The 25127-nt window shown below is 43.1% G+C and overlaps 3 protein-coding genes across 3 annotated transcripts in view; 2 read left to right on the forward strand and 1 right to left on the reverse strand.

Annotated features, from left to right (window-relative positions):
- The window catches only part of LOC117727775 (CCAAT/enhancer-binding protein zeta-like), a 78465-nt gene extending 60702 nt beyond the window's left edge, over positions 1-17763 (reverse strand). Inside the window, 1 exon segment of the mRNA XM_034528244.1 lies at positions 17691-17763. Within this exon segment, the coding sequence (XP_034384135.1) occupies positions 17691-17753 (63 nt within the window). The 5' untranslated portion in view covers positions 17754-17763.
- Positions 7379-16812, forward strand: LOC117727798 (heterogeneous nuclear ribonucleoprotein Q-like). The gene is made up of 6 exons (XM_034528300.1): positions 7379-7708; positions 9056-9174; positions 9291-9512; positions 16100-16276; positions 16423-16558; positions 16651-16812. Exons 1-6 carry the CDS (start codon positions 7552-7554, stop codon positions 16803-16805), a joined length of 966 nt encoding a protein of 321 aa, XP_034384191.1. The 5' UTR covers positions 7379-7551; the 3' UTR covers positions 16806-16812.
- A 2052-nt stretch (positions 17764-19815) lies between the features above and the next one.
- Positions 19816-25082, forward strand: LOC117727711. Its single transcript, XM_034528139.1, has 7 exons — positions 19816-19905; positions 20370-20450; positions 20884-20994; positions 21658-21721; positions 21765-21871; positions 23421-23669; positions 24094-25082. The coding sequence occupies exons 1-7, from the start codon at positions 19816-19818 to the stop codon at positions 24490-24492; spliced, it is 1101 nt and encodes a 366-aa protein (XP_034384030.1). The 3' UTR covers positions 24493-25082.
- Positions 25083-25127: the final 45 nt, after the last annotated feature.

Consider the following 25127-nt stretch of genomic DNA (forward strand, 5'->3'; position numbering starts at 1 on the left):
CCGATACCGGTGCCTGAACTGATGCTTTAAAAAAAGATCATTTAAAAAAAAAACACACAAAACGACGATTGACGACATTAAAGAAAAGCTTCTTTTTTTTAATTGCCAGAGCACTTTATTTTTCTTAAACCTGAACAATATATTAACCGTTTAAAAGTATAATATAAGTAATGCAAAACCCGTGGCTTCAAACTTTTTAACTTCAAACTAGGAACAATAACAACAGTTTACACTAAACTTAAATACATATAAAGAAATACAAAACACTTTGTATACAGCTTCAAAATATGAGCATATTTGGCTTCTCTGGCAACATGCGACCCCTCTCCTGACTGACTGCATGTGCACAGGAGAAGACCTTCAGATGGGGTCGGTGAGGCCTGGACACACAGGTCTGGGTCTGAAGGTGCTTCATCCACCACCAGGCTGCAGGGTCTGGTCCTGATGGGATTGAAGGCAGACTTTTGTAGATCTGGACCTGTAGAGGGCACTGAAGAAGCTCTCGGCCCTCATCCTCCAACAGCTTCTCTAGGGCTCACTTCTTGGCAAATTGGAAATAGTCATATTTATACCATATATTCTGACACAGACTGCCTTTTCTTCTCGCATCCTTAGACCCACCAAACTCAAATACGTGCTTGCAACACCTGCTACGTGCATTGAGGTCGAGACCGAAGGAAACGCCGTTATTGACGATGTTAATATGACTATATTAAGACCCACTACATTCTATAGCTCAGCGGTAGTTCAGATGCTCTCGGGTCAAAGGTTCCTCATGAAGATGGATCACGTTAATGCTGATGAACTCCGAAGAGCTGCAGCAAGCCGCTCCTCTGGAGCTCCTCCATGTGGGTCCTGACCGGAGCACGGCGACGGGGAACGGAATATCGTTACGGAAATACAGAGTCCGTCGAATATAAAACATAAGCGATGAGACAACGAGTCATTGTGGCTGCAGTTCCACACTACAAAACACTACCACTTTATATGCGCTTCAAGTTGGGTTAGCTTCTTTTATTAAGACCAGCTGGTTTTAACGTGTAAACAACGGTCTCGTGTCATTTACACGCTGAATGAAGAGGAAACTGGTCTCACAGATAACGAAGTATGACACCTCAGACCGACCAGAGCGTGTTGTCAAGTATTTATTGAAGTTAGTAGTATATATATATTACACATTAACTATATCATGAGCTAAATATTAATGTTCGTTGCAAAAAAAAACAATGTATCTGATTAGTTTACAGTAAATTAAAAACAAAAGTTATTTCACGTGAGATCACGAGAATCAGTTGTCGCGAGACCGGCGCACGCAGCGCAGCTGTTTGTTTGGGTTCGGCGCGTGACTACGGCGTTCTGTGACGTCACGGCGTTCTGTGACGTCACGGCGTTCTGTGACGTTCGGTGACGTTCGGCAGTCCTTTGATCCGTGTATTGAGGGGCAGCCAGAATGCTTTGCTTACATAGGGAGAGTTAGCACAGACATTCATTATTGAGAGGTTTTTTGCAAACGACCAGAAAAAGAAGAATAGCAGGATCTTCATCCAAGACAATCCACCATAGTATTGATATTAATAATTCAAACAATTATTACATTAATATTTCCCAATGAGTCTAGCACAGGCAGCACAGATGGAGGAGATGCCAACAGACATAACCATTTACCCGCTGATCATTTCCTTCTTCGAGAAGTTGACAGATCATCAGTTGGAACTGCTGTTAAAGGGCCAGATGGAAGAGACCAACATGGCCCCGTTGAGGGAGCTGCTTTTGGACATAATCAAGACCTTGACCACAGACTTCCTACCAACATTTTGGACGACAGACGTGGTGACGGAAGATATAATCAAGTTGGCTCTGGGCAACAGCGTCACAGACTGTTTTAAAGCTGCTCTGGGGGTCACCGTCCAAGGCCAGAGTCCCAGCGCAAAGCTCTTGAGGGACATGATCGCAGAAGAGGTCACAGCCACCATCCAGTGCTCCATGTCGTCTCCAGACACCCCGATGGAGCAGTACATCACTCCCCCCAGCAGGCTGGACCAGATGCTGAAACAAGCCGTCAAGATGATCAAGGCGATCGGGCGTAAGATGATGATGAATGTGTCCACGTGTAGTGAGGGAGAAGTTCTAGAGGAGTCAGAACAACCAACAACATCTCAACTCAAAAAAACAGAACAGGAACCAGAACCAGCGGAGTCAGTAAAAGCAGAACTCTCTGATGAATCAGAGAGCCAAGCAGGGGACTTTCCAGAGGTTGAATCAATGAGTCTAGCACAGGCAGCACAGATGGAGGAGATGCCAGCAGACAGATTAACCGTTCGCTCGCTGATCGATTCCTTCTTCGAGACGTTGACAGATCATCAGTTGGAACTGCTGTTAAAGGGCCAGATGGAAGAGACCAACATGGCCCCGTTGAGGGAGCTGCTTTTGGACATAATCAAGACCTTGACCACAGACTTCCTACCAACATTTTGGACGACAGACGTGGTGACAGAAGATATAATCAAGTTGGCTCTGGGCAACAGCGTCACAGACTGTTTTAAAGCTGCTCTGGGGGTCACCGTCCAAGGCCAGAGTCCCAGCGCAAAGCTCTTGAGGGACATGATCGCAGAAGAGGTCACAGCCACCATCCAGTGCTCCATGTCGTCTCCAGACACCCCGATGGAGCAGTACATCACTCCCCCCAGCAGGCTGGACCAGATGCTGAAACAAGCCGTCAAGATGATCAAGGCGATCGGGCGTAAGATGATGATGAATGTGTCCACGTGTAGTGAGGGAGAAGTTCTAGAGGAGTCAGAACAACCAACAACATCTCAACTCAAAAAAACAGAACAGGAACCAGAACCAGCGGAGTCAGTAAAAGCAGAACTCTCTGATTCATCAGAGAGCCAAGCAGGGGACTTTCCAGAGGTTGAATCAATGAGTCTAGCACAGGCAGCACAGATGGAGGAGATGCCAGCAGACAGATTATCCATGTGTAGTGAGGGACAAGTTCAGTCAGATCAACCATCAACATCTCAACTCCCTCAGTTGCCACATACGGCAGAAAAAACAGAGGTCTCAGCAGAAAGCAAAGCAAATCCTCTGTTAAGAAAACATTCATGGTGTGACCCGTCAACCACTGAGGAGGAAGGTTCGGCTGATTCTGTCGCCCCCATTCAGATTATGGTTAAGGCATATAACAAGAAAAAAACTAAACTGAAACCAGCGCAGTCACTAAAAGCAGGTAGCTCTGATGACTCAGAGAACCAAGAAGAGAAGGCACCACATGTTTTTCGGAGGTCAAAAACTCTGAAAAAAACTAAACAGGAACCAGAACCAGCGGAGTCTGTAAAAGCAGGTACCTCTGATGACTCAGAGAACCAAGAAGAGAAGGCACCACATGTTTTTCAGAGGTCAAAAACTCTGAAAAAAACTAAACAGGAACCAGAACCAGCGGAGTCTGTAAAAGCAGGTACCTCTGTTGAATCAGAGAGCCAAGAAGAGAACGCTCCAGATGTTGACTCAAAATCTCTGAACAAAATATTTTCATGGGATTTAAATTCAAGCACTGAGCAGGATGATTCTGACGTCCCCTTTGAGGCTAACATTATGCCATATAACAAGAACCAAACTAAACAGGAACCAGAACCAGCGGAGTCAGTAAAAGCAGAAGCACAGGTTGAATCAAAACCTTGGGATGAAGGTTGGGATTTTTCTGGCGGCCACATTGAGATAAAGGTTATGTCATATAAGGGGAGAAAAGAATGGAGGGATTCTGGCAGCTGGATGGAGGTTTTCTTTGTTCCGAGGGACGTGGTCGAGGAGGAGGTACCCTCAGCGACTCCTGCCCATCCTTCGCAGGAACAAAAGAGGGAAAATGCACTGTTATTATTCCTGGAGAACCTGGTGTCACGGACAATAAAGAAGTGTAAGGTTCAAATTATCATCGAGGACCCCGCTACCATCATCGAGCCTCTCATGAATAGGACGTGGGCCGCGGTCGAGGACATCGACTTTGATTCCTCCCCCAAAACCTTCGCCAACTTTGAGAAAACCCTCCTCAACGATCTGATCAAGAAGTGGGGCGGTCCACAAATGTTGCTGCTCGACATGAGAGCTGGGGAACCGATACTTGAGGAGTTCATCGCCTCTGCTGTCAAAACTCACCTGTTGGCGCCAGTAAAGCGGCGCAGCAGCATCAGCCGGTTCTTCTCGTCCGTGGGCCGAACCATCGCCAGCATCTGCAAGAGAAAGCCGGTCGACAAGGCCGGTAGCTAACGCGTAACGTTTAGGGTTAACTCTGGTTGATCCAGGGAGAAGCTCTAGAGGAGTCAGATGAACCAACAACATCTCAACAAAAAAAAAAAACAGAACAGGAACCAGAACCAGCGGAGTTAGTAAAAGCAGAACCCTCTGATGAATCAGAGAACCAAGAAGAGGACTCACCAGATGTTGAATCTAAAGGACTAGGTCTGTAGCTAACGCGTAACGTTTAGGGTTAACTCTGGTTGATCCAGGGAGAAGCTCTAGAGGAGTCAGATGAACCAACAACATCTCAACAAAAAAAAAACAGTCCTCTTCTTGGTTCTCTGATTCATCAGAGGGTACTGATGTTGAATCTAAAGGACTAGGTCGGTAGCTAACGCGTAACATTTACGGTTAACTCTGGTTGATCCAGGGAGAAGCTCTAGAGGAGTCAGATGAACCAACAACATCTCAACAAAAAAAAAACAGAACAGGAACCAGAACCAGCGGATTTAGTAAAAGCAGTACCCTCTGATGAATCAGAGAACCAAGAAGAGGACTCACCAGATGTTGAATCTAAAGGACTAGGCCGGTAGCTAACGCGTAACGTTTAGGGTTAACTCTGGTTGATCCAGGGAGAAGCTCTAGAGGAGTCAGATGAACCAACAACATCTCAACAAAAAAAAAACAGTCCTCTTCTTGGTTCTCTGATTCATCAGAGGGTACTGATGTTGAATCTAAAGGACTAGGCCGGTAGCTAACGCGTAACATTTACGGTTAACTCTGGTTGATCCAGGGAGAAGCTCTAGAGGAGTCAGATGAACCAACAACATCTCAACAAAAAAAAAAACAGTCCTCTTCTTGGTTCTCTGATTCATCAGAGGGTACTGCTTTTACTAACTTCCGCTGGTTCTGGCTTCCTGTTCTGTTTTTTTTTTGTCAACTAAAAAAAACAGAACAGGAACCAGAACCAGCCGAGTTAGTAAAAGCAGTACCCTCTGATGAATCAGAGAACCAAGAAGAGGACTCACCAGATGTTGAATCTAAAGGACTAGGTCTGTAGCTAACGCGTAACGTTTAGGGTTAACTCTGGTTGATCCAGGGAGAAGCTCTAGAGGAGTCAGATGAACCAACAACATCTCAAAAAAAAAAAAACAGAACAGGAACCAGAACCAGCGGAGTTAGTAAAAGCAGAACCCTCTGATGAATCAGAGAACCAAGAAGAGGACTCACCAGATGTTGAATCTATAGGACTAGGTCGGTAGCTAACGCGTAACGTTTAGGGTTTACTCCTGGGTGATCCGGTTTGAAACATCTGATTACGCCAAAGAGTTCCAATCCTTTCTCACATCCATGTCTCCTTCACTGATGAAGCAGCACATCACTCCCCCCAGCAGGCTGGACCAGATGCTGAAACTCGCCGCCAAGATGTTCAAGGCGATCGGGCGTAAAATGATGAAAGTGTTCACGTGTAGTAAGGGAGAAGCTCTAGAAGAGTCAGATGAACCAACAACATCTCAACTAAAAAAAACAGAACAGGAACCAGAACCAGCCGAGTTAGTAAAAGCAGTACCCTCTGATGAATCAGAGAACCAAGAAGAGGACTCACCAGATGTTGAATCTAAAGGACTAGGTCGGTAGCTAACGCGTAACGTTTAGGGTTAACTCTGGTTGATCCAGGGAGAAGCTCTAGAGGAGTCAGATGAACCAACAACATCTCAACAAAAAAAAAAACAGTCCTCTTCTTGGTTCTCTGATTCATCAGAGGGTACTGATGTTGAATCTAAAGGACTAGGTCGGTAGCTAACGCGTAACGTTTAGGGTTTTCTCCGGGTGATCCGGTTTGAAACATCTGATTACGCCAAAGAGTTCCAATCCTTTCTCACTTCATCAGAGAGGGACGTAGACCAGTGGAGGTCTACATTCAATTAAATTAAGTTTATTTTGTATAGCCCAATAATCTGGTTCCAAATTATAAATTTGCCTCAGAGGGCTTTACATTTTTACACATACATGGCCATCCCTGACCTTTGACCTCACATCAGATCAAGAAAAACTCCCCCAAAAAAAGAAAAAGAAATTCTAAGGGAAAAAAGGGAAGAACCCTTCAGGAGAGCAACAGAGGAGGATCCCTCTCCCCGGATGGACAGAAGCAATAGATGTCATGTGTACAGATGAACAGAGTTACAGAGTTAAACACATTTAATGACTAGGACAGAAATGATGAATAATGAGTAGAAGGCATGGACCACGATCCAGACCTCCACGATCCATGAAATAGGGTGGAAGAGAGGTGAGGGAGGGGGGCATCAGCAGGGCCACAGAGGCAGGAGGCAGGGCCACAGAGGCAGGAGGCAGGGCCACAGAGGCAGGAGGCAGGGCCACAGAGGCAGGAGGCAGGGCCACAGAGGCAGGAGGCATCGCGAAAAAAAAGAAGTATTTAGGGTTAGACCTATTTTTTTCCGCAGGGAGAGACCCCTGAAATCAAAGTATATTTTGTACTTTTTTTCAGATGATAATAATAATATTATTTTTTTTGCAACAAGCCATTATGTCATGACCTAATTGTAATAATTAGCTGATGACATAATGGCTCTATATCTATATAGTGGGAGTAGTGGCTGTAGTGGGTATAGTGGGAGTAGTGGGTATAGTGGGAGTAGTGGGTATAGTGGCTGTAGTGGGTATAGTGGCTGTAGTGGGTATAGTGGTTATAGTGGGTATAGTGGGTATAGTGGTTATAGTGGGTACAGTGGCTGTAGTGGCTGTAGTGGGTGTAGTGGGTGTAGTGGGTATAGTGGGTACAGTGGCTGTAGTGGCTGTAGTGGGTGTAGTGGGTATACTGGGTGTAGTGGCTGTAGTGGGTATAATAGTGGCTGTAGTGGGTATAGTGGGAGTAGTGGGTATAGTGGGAGTAGTGGGTATAGTGGGTGTAGTGGGTATAGTGGGTGTAGTGGGTATAGTGGCTGTAGTGGGTATAGTGGGAATAGTGGGAGTAGTGGGTATAGTGGGTGTAGTGGGTATAGTGGGAGTAGTGGGTATAGTGGGTATAGTGGGTATAGTGGCCGTTGCCTGTTAGGTGTCACGCTGTAAAGTTGGTGTGTGTGTGTGTGTGTGTGTGTGTGTGCGCGTGTGCAGACACACATGTTGTATTTTCTATCTATAAATTGTACATGTTATCCACGCATCTACATATTTAATGAGTAGATGATCTAAGGAGCTTCTGCAATATTCAAACTTACAATACATTCAGACCCGCCCACCCAATATGTTGTTGTTGTTGTTGACGTTGTTGACGTCCCTGCATTCCCCTCCGGTGCCCAGATGTCTGCAGACATGGCCATGGAACAGGTAAACGGGAACGGCCCGGAGGAACCCATTGACACCCCGGAGGTGAGCCGCTCCGAACACTTCGCAGCTCTGCTGGAGGCCGGCCTCCCTCAGAACGTGGCCGAGAAGCTGGACGAGCTCTACGTAGCAGGTGAGTGTGTGTGTGTGTGTGTGTGTGTGTGTGTGTGTGTGTGTGTGTGTGTGTGTGTGTCCAGGTGTATCTTGCCTTCACCTGCTTGGAGAAAGGTGTGTCCTGCCTGTTGTCATCGTACCTGTAGTTTAGGCTTTTCTAATTATTTAGTATTTGATTGGCACCAATGGAAAAAGTAGTGCTCATATATTTGCACTATTTTGTTTGCTGTGTTAGAATATAATGATATTTAATTTTTTTGTAGCTATTGTAAGTCTGTATTATTCTATCCTGTACCTCCATGTACAAATACTCTGTCCTGCTAACCTTTAACACAAAATAGTTTCTTTACAACAGCATTTATACATACAAAAAAAAAAAATGCTATATGCCAATACCTGTATATAATAGTACTAATATGCAGAGGTTTTCTTAATGGTGTACATTACATTATAGGAATATAATTATTGATTTTGTAACGTGTTTGTCACTTTAATAATGTTGCAGCTGATGATTTTTAATTACTTTTTAAAATATTGATGTGTATCTTCTATATTCTGAAAGAACACATTTATTTCCTCATTCGTATTTTGTGTTTATTATCTATATCTGCAAAGTAACTAAAACATATTAGATGCATTTAGTGGAGTAGAAGGAGAAGAAAAAGTACCATCAAATGGAAATACTCAAGTAAAGTACAAGTACCTCAAAATGTGCTATTCTACTTACTATTGAGAGACGGAGTAAACGTTGTTGACTCCAAGATAAAAAATATATCTCGGCAGACCTGATGGCTTAAAAACAAAGGTTACCTGGAAGCGCCTTCTGTTGTATAATTGGCTAATAATAGTAAATCGATAAGTTCTTCTGCAGCTATAATCTACGTCTCTTAACGAGTCCACTCCCGTACGGAAATAAATAATTAAATACAAATCTTTTGTCCATTTGTGCCGGGGTCAATAAACTGAGATTTTCTTAATGTTACTGTCTTTTAAAACTCATCCAATCATCTGCATGTCTTCAGGTTTTGGACAAAACAAGAACTTGATGTGTGATTTTCACTGTTTTCTAACCTCTTTTTTTACGAGATGCACACCAAATGATTAAATATATAAAATCATCTGGAGGTAAATAAAGAATGAAAAATAATTATTAGTTCCGCGTGTTTTGTTTGATGCTCTTGCACTCTAGTCTTAGGAGACTGTTTTTAAACGATGAATCTTGGAATCACTTAGTTCCTTCTTGTAAAACTGTATTATTATTGTTATTATGATGAAGTCCCTCTCGTGCAGCATGCGTCTCATGCGCCTGTTTGTCGGCACTAACCTGTAACCGCCCGGCCGTCTCTGTTCTTCTGGTGCTCGTCAGGCCTCGTAGCTCACAGCGACCTCGACGAAAGAGCTCTTGAAGCTTTGAAAGAGTTCAATGAGGAGGGAGCCCTGCAGGTGCTGGTCCAGTTCAAAGAGAGCGATCTGTCACACGTGCAAGTGAGTCCACTCCTCTGGAGGACGAGCGGGGTCTTTGCGTACAATAACTCTTTAAAAAGGTTGTTTGGCTCCTATAAAAAGTAGGTAAACCCCTTCGGTGCGTCTCTCTCTCCCAGAACAAAAGTGCCTTTCTCTGTGGGGTGATGAAGACTTACAGGCAGAGGGAGAAACAAGGGACCAAAGTTTCAGATTCCACGAAAGGACCAGATGAGGCCAAAATCAAGGAGCTCCTGGACAGAACAGACTACACACTCGACGTAACAACGGGCCAACGGAAGTATGGCGGACCCCCGCCGGAGCCGGTGTACTCGGGGGCCCAACCCAACGTGGGAACAGAGGTACGCCGGCGTGTCCAGAGGACATGAACACGTCTTTTTAACTGAGCCACAGACGGGTTGTAAGTAACCGTGTCAACAGCTGACTTCACTTCTCGTTCACACCGACTGTTTGTATTAAACTGAGGGTCGGTTAGCGGTCAAGTAGTCGGCAACTATTTTGATCAATCGATTTATTGTTTCAAGCAGAAAGTTAAAGGTTTCCATTAGTTTCAGATTTCACACCTTTTCACATTTTGATTTTTTTTGTTGTCTTTTTTTTTTGAACTCACTTTTTTTTAATTTAGTTTTCAACAACAAACAATATGTATTTTCATACAGTCGCTTCCTGTCAATTTTTCAGTTGTATGTCTTGGTTCACATGATATTCAGGTACAGTGTACAAGACATAAAGAACAACAAACATCAAAGGTGATCATTCCAAGAATGAAAAGAAGAGGAGAAATGAGAATAATGAAAAGATTGCATAAAATAGAAATTAAATACAAATGAAATAAAATAATTAATTTGAATAATGATTGTCCACTCCTGAGTGTATGTGCTATATATGCTTTTCATAGAGGATTGTGTATGATGTGTGTGTGCCCAGAGACAGTTAACAAGAGCAGTTCAACCAGAGGGCCGAGCAACATTCAGTAATGACAATCATTGTAGTAACAATGCTGCGACAGGACCCCATCGTTTGGTAAAGATAGGCTTCTGGAGCCTTAATGAATATGTGATTCGCTCCATTTGATAGATGTCCCATACTTTTTGGATCCATAAGTCGTATGTTGGGGGATCCGGTTTTAACCATCTGATGGTTATACCCTTCAATGCTGCTGTGAGTAATATGTTTAGGAGGTATTTTTTGGCCCTCCCATCCAGGCCTTCAGGTATCGCTCCCAATAGTGCTACTGTGGGGTCTTGTTGGATGTCCTGTTGGAAGATTTCTTTGAGGGCATCAAAGACTTCTCTCCAGTATGTATTTAATTTAGGGCATAGCCAGAATATATGTGTATGATTGGCAGCGCTTCCACAGTTCCGCCAACACAGGTTGGAATGTGTTGGCCCATCTTAGCTACTATTTCTGGTGTTCTGAAGAATCTGGTGATTATTTTCCATTTAAATTCTCTCCAGGTGTTTGAGTTTGTAACTAGGTGTGCCTCTGTGCACATTTCCTCCCAGTTATTCTGTGGAATGATCGTGTTCATTTCCGCTTCCCATCTCTGCTTTATCTGTTGGGAATTATGTAGATTCATAGATAGAAATATGCTATATAATTTACTTATTGTTTTCTTATCTTCATTCCCCATCTGTATCTCGATTAAAAACCTTTCTAGGGGTGTACGTTTCACAAGCTTTCCCCACTCTGTGTGTTGTTAGAAAAGTTCTTAATTGTAGGAACCTGTAGAAATCGGTTTTGGGAAGATCAAAATCTTTTTTCAGCTGCTCGAATGTCTTGAGGTTATCCTCATTAAATAACTGGTGCAGGTGAGCCAGTCCCATGTCTGACCACTTTCTAAAGCCGTATCCAGATTGTTGGGTGTGAAGGTCTTCATAGATCCGATGCTCGTTAGTAATGAAATACATTTTGGAAGCCCAAAAGCTGTCTGTATTTTGTTCCAGATTTTAAGAGTAATCTTAGTCCACTCTGCCACTTCTTTTACGGGCGCATCTGAAAAAGGCAAGACTTGTAAGGGCTCTGGGCATATGTTTTTCTCAATATTAAGCCAGCGAGTGTATGTGCCATTCTGAATCCACACTATCAGAGGTTTCATTTGTGCAGCCCAGAAGTAATATTTTAAGTTTGGGAGTTTAAGGCCTCCATTTAGTTTAGAGAGCTGTAATGTTTTAAGTCTAATTCTAGGACGCTTTTTTTGCCAGATAAATTTAGAAATGATTTTATCCAGGTTATCAAAACTAGATTTTGGAATTTCTATAGGTAGCATCTGAAATAAGTAGAGAAGTCTGGGCAGGACATTCATGTGAATACTTTCAACACGACCAAGCAGGGACAAAGGGAGCGTAGACCATCGTTCCAGGTCACTGTCAATGCACCCAATCATTCTACTATAACTGGCCTCATATAACTCCTGTAGCGATGAGGGGATGTATATACCAAGGTACTTTATACCGTCATTCGGCCATTTAAATCCACTTTGGAGTTTTACATTTCTTGACATGTTTCCATTGATATCCATAGCCTCTGTTTTCTCCACATTTACCTTTTATATCCAGAGTAGTATCCATACTGTGAGATGAGTTCCTTTAGATGTGGTATTGTTGATGCAGGTTGCGTCAGATATAATAATACATCATCAGCATACAGGGATATTTTATGATCCTCTTTATGTATTACAGTTCCTTTTATTATCATCTCTGATAAGCTGGGCTAGGGGTTCGATACTAATTGCAAACAGCAGGGGGGATAAAGGGAGCCTTGTCTGCAGCCGCGTTCCAATGTGAATCTTTGTGATCTGTATCCATTCACTTTAACAGCTGCTTGTGGTGACGAATATAGTGTTTGTATCCAATTCAAGAAGTTGGGGCCAAATTTGAATCTTTTTAGTGTTTGAAATAGATAATGCCACGATACCCGGTCAAATGCTTTTTGAGCATCTAGAGACAAAATCATAGCTTCTACTTTCTCTTCTTTTTGATGGGATATTATGTTTAATAAGCGTCGTAAGTTATCACCATAGTATCTTCCAGTGATGAATCCAGTCTGATCAGGATGGATGATTTTAGTGATTATATGATTGACTCTTGTTGCTAGGATTGCTGTTAGAATGCGCAGGTCCCCATTCAGCAGTGATATCTATATGATTGGCACTCTGTGGGGTCTTTTCCTTCTTTATGAATTACCACTATAGTTGCCTCAGCCCAAGATGGTGCCATGGTTTTAGATTCTAATGCATGGTGGTATGCTTTCAGCAACAGTGGTGATAACATATCCTTGAAGGTTTTATAAAATTCATTAATATATCCATCCGGTCCTGGGCTTTTATTATTTTTGAGTGTTGAGATCACCTGTTTGATCTCCCATTCCTCAATAGGCTTCTCTAATTCCTTGGCTGCTGATTCTGTCAGTTCAGTTCATTTTATAGGATTTAAGAACTCTGTAAGTTTTGCATTATCAGAGCAGGTATCTGTATTTTTGTATAAGGATTTGTAAAACTCTGCGAAGGATTCTGCTATTTTATCTGGTTTTGTAACAAAAGTTTCTTTTGATTTAATTTTCTGTACTGTATTAGATGATTGTTTTTTTCTTAATCCAAATGCTAGTAATCTGCTTGCTTTGTTACCGTGTTCATAGTATCTTTGGTTCGTGAATCTTAAACTTCCCTCAATTTGATCTGATAGTAGGCTGTTGAGCTCTCTTCGGGTTGACTTGAGGTCATTTAGGAGATTGGCTGATGCAGATTGTTTATGTTTATGTTCTAAGTCTTTTATTTTATCTTCCAATTCTTTCTGTTTGGACTCTTTTCCTCTTCTCTTAGCAGAGGTGAATGAAATAATACGTCCTCTGATGTATGCTTTGGCACAATCCCAGAGTATAAGAGGTGTTGTTTCCTCCAAGGTATTGATATCCAAGTATTCCTTGAGTTCTGCTGTAATAAAGGAGGTACATGCTTTATCATTAAGGAGAGATGCATTAAGTCTCCATTGTTTAGAGGTTGGTCTTTGGCCGATGTCCCATTTTAATGCCACGGGTGCGTGGTCGGATATAGTTATAGGAAGAATGTCAATGTCCACTATCCTATGTAGCTCTGCTTTCATGGTAAAGAAATAATCGATCCGTGAATAGGATGTATGTCTGTTTGGGTAGAACGTGAAATCCCTGCCTCTCGGGAACTTGCTTCTCCATATATCTACAAGGCCTGCCTCCTGGGATTGGTATTTGAGCATTCTACTCATTCTAGAGAGCGGAGTTTTAGAGGCAGGTTGTCGGTCCATTAGTTGTGACATTACACAATTGAGGTCTCCTCCCATCAGTAGCAGCCCTGTACTATATTGTAGGATCTTATTGAACAATGTCCTGATAAAGCCAGGCTCGTCTTCGTTAGGTGCATATACATTAATGAGGGATACTTCTGTGCCATCAATTAATCCGTTAACTAAGATATATCTCCCCTCTGTGTCTTGTGTACTAGTGTTTGTGTGAAATTAATTTGTCTGTGTATGAGTATGGATACTCCCTTTTTTCTCCCCGATCGGTGTGAGGAGTAATATACTTTATCTGCCCAGGACCGTCTCAACTTTTCATGTTCAGCATCAGATAGATGTGTTTCCTGGAGGAATGCAATGTGGCAGTTGGCTTGTTTCATCTGATGTAGAATGTTCTTTCTCTTAACAGGGCTATGAAGGCCTTTGACATTGTAACTTATCACTTTTAGCGGGTCCGTTGTGTGAAGTATTCAATTTTCATATTTTGGGAGTTTGTGTAGAGAGATGGGAAGCAGAGGCCAACAGCCAGCACATGGGCCATGTATCTTGTTATGTGGAGTGTGGAGAGTTGGACTAGATAATGAAACCAATAGGGATGGGGTAGAAGAGGGTATTTAAGAAAAATGGATGATGAGCTTGTTGTTCTAATAAACAATGTAGGATCCCCAGGGAACAGTGGGATCAGAACAAGGGGAACGCAACAGTCTGGACTGCTGTTAGCTAACATTAGCAACAGTCCGGTGGGACCTAGTCCCTTAGCCACTAAGGGCAAGCAGCAACGGTGCACAGTCGAGATAGAAATGACTATGCTATGGGTGTGCTAAGATAAGGAATAGAGAAAGTAAGAAGAAAAAGAAAAGTCGACACAGAAAAGGACAGTGTCGAGTAACGGCCATTCAGGCCCCTGCAGCTCTTGGCATACATGTGTAAAGTCAAACAGCTCCTTGTGGTGCAGTAGTGCTTGGTTGCACACAGAGCTAAAGGCGTACCAGTATTCTCCTCTTATGGAAGCTGCCAGTGAGCAAGTAAAGTAGAGTGATACAGACAATATGAATAGAAATAACGGGCACATTATAAGGGTTTGTTTCCTTGTAATGGAGACGGGTATATACAAAAATATTAACTGAGACACATTTTTCCTTTTCTCTTCTCAGGTGTGATTCAAGTAATGTTTTGAAAATATATATATTTGAATATAAAATAAAGTAGAAAATAATGATGTGCCAGTATGTGAAATTGCAGAACTCACTGGTCAGTCCTTACTGTAGTTAACAGTACTGATGGGGATACATTTAGTCTGCGGCCTCAGTAGATGGGATGACTTTCTTCCGGACATACTCCGTGGCTTTGCCGGGATCCAGAAACTCCTCGTCTTCGTTGTTGTGCGAAATCCGGAGTCTTGCCGGGTACAGTAGGCCGTAGCGGACTCCTTTCCTTCCTCGCAGGGTCCTCCGTATGTCCGTGAACGCGGCTCTGGCTTTAGCAACGCTGGGTGTGTAGTCTGGGAAGATAGAGATCCGGTTCCCGTTGTAGACCAGCGGCGCTCTTTCTCGGGCTCTCCTTAGGATCTCTGCGGCATCTCCGTCATTGTGTCCTTTAGCGATGATCACTCGTGGTTTCTCCCGGTCTCCTGGTTTCCTGGTGGCGGCTGTGCGGTGCGATCGGTCGATCTTTATGTCCCGGTCCAGCTGCAGGACTTCTTTAATAACTTTGGCAACTGTGTTAGGGGAGCTGGAATCCGGTTGTTCTTGAATGCCGGCTATCCGGATATTACACCGTCTCATTCTCCCCTCCATATCCTCGCATCGGTCTGTTAGAGTTGTGACCTGTCTTTGAAGGCTGGTTATCGTAACTTCTTGTGCGGCCACCTCGTCGGACCGTGTTGATAAGCCGCCCTTCACGTCTTGTATGTCGGCTTTCATGTGGTCTACTTCTGTTTGGATAGCGGTCGTGTTTTTAGAAATTTCGGACCGCACCGCTTGTAATTCAGACTTGAGTGAATTGAAATCTTCTGCTAGCGCACTTTTGAGTTCCTCTCTTAGTAATTTTGGAAATCTCTCCCTTCAGGGAAGATAAGATGTCCGCTTTCATCCGTTCGGTCATACCTGGGCTTTCACTGCGGGTGGGAGAGGGTTGGTCCGGGTCACCTGGTGGGATCTGCCTCGTGGTTCTTGTAGGCCGTGATGAGCTACCGCCGGATTTATATTTGTATTTTTGAAGCTTTTCCGCCATTCAAAAATGATGTAGCTTGCATAAGTCAGCTGTTGGCCCCTTTGTGATGTCCTCGGTGAGCTTTGAGGCTGGTATTCTTGAAATAGTAGCTGTTTTTATGTAAAATATTGTCGGTTCTGCAGGAGCACTGAAATTAGCGTCTTACTCCATATCTTGCTCACTAGCGCCCCCTTTTTGTTGTCTTTTAAAGCGAATTATATTTGAGAGTATTGGGACTTTTTTATCAGCCTTTTGAAGATGTGATGGGCGTATTTCTCTGAGAGATTACGATGAGTAGACCAGAACACCTCTGCCACCACATTCAACTAACCTTTTTAACACATTTAACACATTGAAACGCGCTGTCGACCACACTGAGATGTTGGAGTCTGTAAATGTGATGCGTGTTATATCTCTTTAAAAATGTTTTTATTCTCTTTTCTCCCTAGATATTTATCGGGAAGATTCCCCGCGACTTGTTTGAAGATGAACTGGTCCCTCTCTTTGAGAAGGCCGGGCCCATCTGGGACCTGAGGCTAATGATGGACCCGCTGAGCGGCCTGAACAGGGGCTACGCTTTCGTCACCTTCTGCACGAAGGAAGCGGCCCAGGAGGCGGTGAAGCTGGTGGGTTCAGCAAGAGTCGACTTTCCCCTTGTTCTTTGTCTTTATCAGATTTGTTTTGGGAAATGTTCTTTTTCTTTAAAAAAAGTTGGAGGCATTTCTTTGTCGTTAAAGTGTGTGTGTGTGTGTTTTCTTTCTCTTTCTCGTAGTGCAATAATCACGAGATTCGCCCCAACAAGCACATCGGGGTGTGTATATCCGTCGCCAACAACCGGCTATTCGTTGGCTCCATTCCCAAGAGTAAAACAAAGGAGCAGATTGTTGAGGAGTTTGCTAAAGTCACAGGTAAAAATATGTAGTCGGTGTGTTTTTAAAATGTATTTTCTAGATGCACGTTATGGGTTTGAAACGAATCTCTTGTTACCGTCGCCTCGCAGAGGGCCTCAGTGACGTCATACTGTACCATCAACCCGATGACAAGAAGAAGAACCGGGGCTTCTGCTTCCTGGAGTACGAAGACCACAAGACTTCTATACAACCAGAGGAGTCGCCCCCTGGTGGTCAGGAGAGAGAATGCAGCTTTAACACATGAAGCATAGACTTCTATACAACCAGAGGAGTCACCCCCTGGTGGTCAGAAGAGAGAATGCAGCTTTAACACATGAAGCATAGACTTCTATACAACCAGAGGAGTCGCCCCCTGGTGGTCAGGAGAGAGAATGCAGCTTTAACACATGAAGCATAGACTTCTATACAACCAGAGGAGTCGCCCCCTGGTGGTCAGTGGAGAGAATGCAGCTTTAACACATGAAGCATAGACTTCTATACAACCAGAGGAGTCGCCCCTTAGTGGTCAGGAGAGAGAATGCAGCTTTAACACATGAAGCATAGACTTCTATACAACCAGAGGAGTCGCCCCCTGGTGGTCAGGAGGGAGAATGCAGCTTTAACACATGAAGCATAGACTTCTATACAACCAGAGGAGTCGCCCCCTGGTGGTCAGTGTAGAGAATGCGGCTTTAACACATGAAGCATAGACTTCTATACAACCAGAGGAGTCGCCCCCTGGTGGTCAGGAGAGAGAATGCAGCTTTAACACATGAAGCATAGACTTCTATACAACCAGAGGAGTCGCCCCCTGGTGGTCAGTGGAGAGAATGCAGCTTTAACACATGAAGCATAGACTTCTATACAACCAGAGGAGTCGCCCCCTGGTGGTCAGTGGAGAGAATGCAGCTTTAACACATGAAGCATAGACTTCTATACAACCAGAGGAGTCGCCCCCTGGTGGTCAGGAGAGAGAATGCAGCTTGAACACATGAAGCATAGACTTCTATACAACCAGAGGAGTCACCCCCTGGTGGTCAGGAGAGAGAATGCAGCTTTAAGACATGAAGCATAGACTTCTATACAACCAGAGGAGTCGCCCCCTGGTGGTCAGTGGAGTTTTTTTTTCTATAGACTTCAGAGGAATGACTTTACTGCTAGCTTTGGACTTCTTACGGTGCTTAACTTTCGTCGCCATGCTTGCGTTCAGCATGAGGAGAACGTGACCCGGATGTGGAACGCGGCGTCACGGCAGCGTTTCCGTATTGGAGAAAGAAACCGAAATATTTTAGTAACTTTCCTTACGTTATGTTTTTTTTTTTTTATTGTTCATATTATTAATTAAATGATAGTATATAAATGCATACACAAAAAAATCCCGGTCGTTTTTACTATTCTATTTTTTTTTTTTTAATGCAACTGTAGTGAAGAACTACTTCCGGCTGTAGGTCAAGGGAGCCAATCACAAAGGATTGTCCCTGTGACGTAAGACCCGTTTGTCCAATCAGAGAGTTTATCAATGTGTCAGGTTACCACCGCTCAAAAATAATAAAATCAGCTTCTCTTGAAGCTGAAAGCTGGAAATAAAATAAATAAAGGAATATTATATTATTATTACTATAGTGTGAAAATTAGGTCACGTCCTTGTTTTGTTTTTTCAAGGCATGAAGCATACATTTGTTGCTCAAGTCAAGCAAAAACATTTAGTCCATAATCCAGGGAGTTAAATGTATGAATAAAATGTTAATGTATTTGTTTAAATACTGCGGTTCTGCTCCGTGTGGTTTTTTAGTAAAATGTTCGCCATGACCCACACATGTTGCTATAAGATAAGATAAGAGAGATGATTATCATCATCCCTTGATATTACATTATATTATAGCAGAAGAAAGTTTCAATTGGCAAATAAAAGAATGAACAAATGAACATAAGCTGCAATTAACAAAATGCAAAAGAGGATACAATGCAGAACATGATACAATATAAAGTTCAATAACAAACAACAATATATATATATATATATATATATATATATATATATATATATATATACAAGTAATGTAAATATAAATACAGGTAGATGAGGAAATAAATGTCATAAATATTATGTTTCCTAAATATATTTATTTAACTAATAAGTGGTAAGTAGTCAAAACAAGTTAATAAATTATAAATTAACCCAAAATTAAGAGAAACAAACAGAAAGATACACTTTTACTAAGATTTGTTACCATTTTATTTTAAAACTCTACATTGTTTTATTTAGGTGTTTTATTGTGAAAGGTGACCCGGATGTTATAAATCGTATCCCGGTTTGATGAACTTCCGTTACTCTGTTAGCATTTCGCTGTTGCACAAGGACTTTGCAGCTTTCAGTGACTTTAAAGGACAAACAGACACGAAACGACTAAATAGATTTCTACAAGTTGTAACCGGAAGTTAACTACGTCATTTCCGGTTGCGGTTCCGTATGACGTAACTTGTTTTGGGGTTTAAAAACGCAGCAGATGATCAGCAGAGTCTTCAGCGCATCAGCTGCAGGTGAGAGCAGCCATGAGATGATCGATATGATTATTATTATTAATAATATGAGACACTACGTGCTATGGAACATACATGGTATTTTATATTTGCATGTTTTCTGTGAACATGTTGTGTTGCTCTGATTCTTTAGTGCAAGCCTTATTATTTATAGTAATAATAATTTATTACTATAAATAGTTTATTATTATGTATTATTACTGAGTAATAGATTTATTGTCATACAAAAGATTTATGTTTTGTTTACTAGATTTTAATTGACACCATTCAACTTGACAAAATAACTTTAAAGTTTAAGGGTTCGACATAAACAAGATTTGCTCTTTTCTGTACAAAAATGTGTATAGTTTTGTTCTCAAAACCTTTGACCTTTGACCTTTGCCGATTCATCTTTAAATATTTTACATTGTTTCTGGCTAAATGTGGCGTTTGGTTTCTTAAAAGAACGCAAAAAAATACATACTTTTTAATTAATTTGGTCATTTTGTTGGCAAAAAATAGATTAATTATAGAAAATGTAACAATAAAAACACTTTATTTTGTGGTTTTCATGTGAAACTACTTTATAATTAAACAAATAAACTGTTTTATTAAGTGTGTCTCTTTTGTTATTGTTCTATTTGTTTACTGATTCGGTGTTATGTTCTTATATTTAATAATCAGTGCGATGGCGAGCGGCTCAGACCAGACTCTCCTGCAGCGCTCCAACAGGTGAGGAAAAGCCCCGCCCCTCCATGCTGCGACACCTGACCTCCAAAATAAAAGCCACAGGTCCGATCACGGTGGCGGAGTACATGAGAGAGGCGCTCACCAACCCGGTGACGGTGAGTGATGGTCGGTCAGATGTTAACGCATGCTGACCGTCCGCAGTTCCTGGATCAGTTATAGAGCTTTTATTGTGGAGAACTTTCTGACTTTTATTTAGAAAAATAAATCATCTTTACCTGATGATTGTCAATATAAATGTAAAAATAACAAAAGATAAATGTTTATCATACGTTCCCAGAATTGTGGATTCATTTATTTTACTTTACAAGTCGTTCAGGTCAAATTTTAAGTAAAAATAGCAACAATTCAAAGGTAAAATAAAATTAAAATAAAATAAAATAATTGTTGACCAGTACGACAGTGAGCTGTGATTCGTTAATATAAAACATTTGGCTTTATGGAGCTTTTTATTAAAAAAAGCCTCTTTTTTTTACGAGAACAAAGGAGTCGGCTTTAAGGTGGTATTTTTTTTTTTAAACCTGAAGGCGTTCCACGTCACTCTGCTTGGTTTCTCTCTCAGGGTTATTATGTGAGGAACGACATGCTGGGACCCGACGGAGATTTCATCACATCGCCAGAAATCAGCCAGATCTTTGGAGAGGTGAGGCCGGAAGAGTCCACCTTAACAGAAAGAGTCCACCTTAACCGGACGAGTCCACCTTAACCGGACGAGTTTACCTTAACCAGACGAGTCCACCTTAACAGGAAGAGTCCACCCTTAACAGGAAAAGTCCACCTTAACAGGAAGAGTCCACCCTTAACAGGACGAGTCCACCTTAACAGGAAGAGTCCACCCTTAACAGGAAGAGTCCACCTTAACAGGAAGAGTCCACCCTTAACAGGAAGAGGCCACCTTAACAGGAAGAGGCCACCTTAACAGGAAGAGTCCACCCTTAACAGAACGAGTCCACCTTAACAGGACGAGTCCACCTTAACCGGACCAATCTAGAGTTCCGTATATGGAAAAAAACCCACAATTTTTACAAAATAAAAGAACCCAAATCAGACGTAGTAACACGCGTGTTCGATTCCAGCTGCTCGGCGTCTGGACCCTCAGCGAGTGGATGGCAGCCGGTCGCCCCAAACGGCTGCAGCTGGTGGAGCTCGGACCCGGAAAAGGATCTTTAGCCGGGGACGTCCTCAGAGTACGAACTCCACCTCACAGATATCACATGAAACTTCACCACTTCATCACTCACATTAAGAGTTATTGTGTTATAGGGTCAAAACATGACCTCATAGATATCACATGAAACTTCACCACTTCATCACTCACATTAAGAGTTATTGTGTTATAGGGTCAAAACATGACCTCATAGATATCACATGAAACTTCACCACTTCATCACTCACATTAAGAGTTATTGTGTTATAGGGTCAGAACATGACCTCATAGATATCACATGAAACTTCACCACTTCATCACTCACATTAAGAGTTATTGTGTTATAGGGTCAAAACATGACCTCATAGATATCACATGAAACTTCACCACTTCATCACTCACATTAAGAGGAGTTATTGTGTTATAGGGTCAAAACATGACCTCATAGATATCACATGAAACTTCACCACTTCATCACTCACATTAAGAGTTATTGTGTTATAGGGTCAAAACATGACCTCATAGATATCACATGAAACTTCACCACTTCATCACTCACATTAAGAGTTATTGTGTTATAGGGTCAAAACATGACCTCATAGACATCACATGAAACTTCACCACTTCATCACTCACATTAAGAGGAGTTATTGTTCACCTGCATGACGAAGTGGGGATGTGGCTTCCTGTGTACTCCTTCCAGGTGTTCAGTCAGTTGCGGTCCGTGGTGGGCGGAGCCTCGGTGTCGCTTCACCTGGTCGAGGTGAGTCCGGTGCTGAGTCGTCTTCAGGCCCAGAATCTGACCGGCAGCCGCAACCGGGAGGCGGACGGCGAGGACCAGCTGGTGTACCGCCGCGGGGAAACCGCCGCCGGGGTCCCGGTGTCCTGGTACCGCCGCCTGGAGGACGTCCCCTCAGGTACACGGGACGATACCGGCTTTCCCCTCAGTGCCTCGACACATAAGAGAGAGAGTACAAGTGTAACTTTAGTGATGTGTTGGTTCTGGTGCCCCCTGTGGACTAAAGTGGTAGTGTTGGTTCTGGTGCCCCCTGTGGACTAAAGTGGTAGTGTTGGTTCTGGTGCCCCCTGTGGACTAAAGTGGTAGTGTTGGTTCTGGTGCCCCCTGTGGACTAAAAGAATTAAATAACAATAATCTGTCACAATAAATCTGAGATGTAAAGAAAACAGTATTTCAAAATAACCTCAAACAAACATTTCTGACATTGCTACTTAGTGATACAGATTATGTTGCAGAGCTTTAATATCACAATATTGACAGAATAATTCACAATGTTATTGAGATGCCGTTAAAATATATAATATATATAAAATGATTTTAGACGTTATCACATTTCAACCAGGCGGCGACCTCCGGTTCTAAAAAGTGAAGTGTTAAAGCTGCATTCGCTCTACTGACCACCAGGGGGCGACTCCTCTGGTGGTCAGGAGATTTACACATGAAGCATAGACTTCTATACAACCAGAGGAGTCGCCCCCTGGTGGTCAGGAGAGAGAATGCAGCTTTAACACATGAAGCATAGACTTCTATACAACCAGAGGAGTCGCCCCCTGGTGGTCAGGAGAGAGAATGCAGCTTTAACACATGAAGCATAGACTTCTATACAACCAGAGGAGTCGCCCCCTGGTGGTCAGGAGAGAGAATGCAGCTTTAACACATGAAGCATAGACTTCTATACAACCAGAGGAGTCGCCCCCTGGTGGTCAGGAGAGAGAATGCAGCTTTAACACATGAAGCATAGACTTCTATACAACCAGAGGAGTCGCCCCCTGGTGGTCAGGAGAGAGAATGCAGCTTTAACACATGAAGCATAGACTTCTATACAACCAGAGGAGTCGCCCCCTGGTGGTCAGGAGAGAGAATGCAGCTTTAACACATGAAGCATAGACTTCTATACAACCAGAGGAGTCGCCCCCTGGTGGTCAGGAGAGAGAATGCAGCTTTAACACATGAAGCATAGACTTCTATACAACCAGAGGAGTCGCCCCCTGGTGGTCAGGAGAGAGAATGCAGCTTTAACACATGAAGCATAGACTTCTATACAACCAGAGGAGTCGCCCCCTGGTGGTCAGGAGAGAGAATGCAGCTTTAACACATGAAGCATAGACTTCTATACAACCAGAGGAGTCGCCCCTTGGTGGTCAGTGGAGAGAATGCAGCTTTAACACATGAAGCATTGACTTCTATACAACCAGAGGAGTCGCCCCCTGGTGGTCAGGAGAGAGGATGCCGCTCTAAGACATGAAGCATAGACTTCTATACAACCAGAGGAGTCGCCCCCTGGTGGTCAGGAGAGAGAATGCAGCTTTAACACATGAAGCATAGACTTCTATACAACCAGAGGAGTCGCCCCCTGGTGTTCAGGAGAGTTTTTTTTTCTATAGACTTCAGAGGAATGACTTCACGAGTGAACTTCCTATCTTCCTCTTCTTCCTCCTCCTCCTCAGGTCTGGATCAGCTACGCCAAGTACGAGCTGTCCATCAACAGCTCCGAGCGGCTGCAGAAGTGCCGGCAGATCTTGGAGGAGGCCAACAAGGGCATGAGGAACTGCGAGGAGAAGGAGGAGCGGCTGATGCTGCTGGAGTCCTGGAGGGACTTTGAGAGGGAGTTCGGGTCCGAGAGCTCGATGGAGAGGGTGAGGAAGCTGCTGCCGGACAAGGTGAAGAAGAGGAGGAAGCTGACGGCCGAGGACGGGGTAAGAACCGCTTCATACGTTCTTATATTCTATATTAGTCTCGCTCTACAAACCTTTTGACCCGTTTGATGAATACATTTATGGACACAAAGCTTTGATTCATTGACGATGATTAAGTGGATTCATTTTATTTGTACGTTTCCCAGTTTGTTTTCTAATGTGAATCAAATCAAGAAATATTTAGAAATATTCATGTTTTTTATTTTATGCGTCACTCAAAAGATAAATAAAATGTGTTTGAAGTTTTCTTCTTGATTTGATCTGATGGGAAACAAAGATTTTAGAGTTTGGTCCACGCCCATAAAGAAAAGTACTCTATACTATCAAACAAGCTGTACTTATATATTTAATCAAAGGAAAATGAACCTTTTAACGGTTTGGATGGTTTAACGTCGTTGGCAATAACCTCGGCGTCTTCTTCCAGTCGGACGCCGGCTGGGAGGAGTACTACGACTACATCTTCCCAGAGGACGCCGCCAACCAGCCCAACCTCAAGCTGCTGGCCATGGCCAAGATGTGGAAGAGGCAGCAGATGGTGGACGAGGACGGCGACGAGGACGGAGGAAACGAGGACAGAGGAGACGAGGACGGAGGAAACGAGGGCGAAGAAAACGGCGACGGGGGCGAGAAAAGTCCCGAGGAGGCCGAAGAGACGGACGAACCCGCCGCCGCTCCTGAGAACCGGCCGGAGAGAAACGCCGAGGAAACGGAGACGACGGGCGCCGATCGGGACGACGAAGGCAGCAGCAGTGACAGTGATGATGGAGGGAAGAAAAAGGAGGAGGAGAAGGAGAGCAAGAGTGGAGAGGAAGATAAAGAGTAGCTCTCCGCTCTGGATCCATTTTTCTACCCATCTGTTCCTGTTTTCTTTTCTTTTTTACAAAAAGCAGCCGATGAGTGTTTATTGTACGACGTGTTTTCTGCATTATACAAACATCAATTTTTCATAATAAAACGTGAGAATGTACAGGAAATGAAACCGTGATTGATCCTCTTTGGGACCAACAGCTGGTCTGTCACAGCGTGACTATGTACAACGTGAATAGCCCGTGATATTAAATATGACAATAACGTTATGAGGGTGCAGGGAGCCACGGCGACCGCTACTCGATGTCCTCCGGTCTGACGGGGTGCGGCAGCGGGACGATGGACTTCTTCTCCGTGTCTCTGGACAAAGCTTTCCTCATGTCTGCAACCAGGAGACAACAAGGTCAGGGTTCCTTCTGGAGCAACAGCGCCCCCTTATGGTGAAACAAGAGGCTTTATATTTACACTTATGGGTCAGTTCATCTAAATACATTTGATTTAGTTTTCTTTCATTTGTCCATGTTTTGAGATATTTCTTCTGAAACTTTAAATTCAAAGCTTTGAAAATAAAAACGGGTCCTTTTGCAGAAGGATTTATTTAATGTATTGTTTTGTGCATAACTCTATTCATTTATAAGTTGACTGAACTGG

The sequence above is a fragment of the Cyclopterus lumpus genome, chromosome 24 (genome assembly GCF_009769545.1).
Source record: "Cyclopterus lumpus isolate fCycLum1 chromosome 24, fCycLum1.pri, whole genome shotgun sequence".
NCBI classification, from domain to species: Eukaryota; Metazoa; Chordata; class Actinopteri; order Perciformes; family Cyclopteridae; genus Cyclopterus; species Cyclopterus lumpus.

Coding starts and splice junctions, on each gene's coding strand:
- LOC117727798 (XM_034528300.1), top strand. CDS start 7,552: ATGTCTGCAGACATGGCCATGGAACAGGTAAACGGGAACGGCCCGGAG. Junction 9,175..9,290: donor GCGATCTGTCACACGTGCAA/GTGAGTCCACTC, acceptor TCTCTCTCCCAG/AACAAAAGTGCCTTTCTCTG. Junction 9,513..16,099: donor AACCCAACGTGGGAACAGAG/GTACGCCGGCGT, acceptor TTTTCTCCCTAG/ATATTTATCGGGAAGATTCC.
- LOC117727711 (XM_034528139.1), top strand. CDS start 19,816: ATGCTGCGACACCTGACCTCCAAAATAAAAGCCACAGGTCCGATCACG. Junction 19,906..20,369: donor CGCTCACCAACCCGGTGACG/GTGAGTGATGGT, acceptor TTTCTCTCTCAG/GGTTATTATGTGAGGAACGA. Junction 21,872..23,420: donor CCTGGAGGACGTCCCCTCAG/GTACACGGGACG, acceptor CCTCCTCCTCAG/GTCTGGATCAGCTACGCCAA.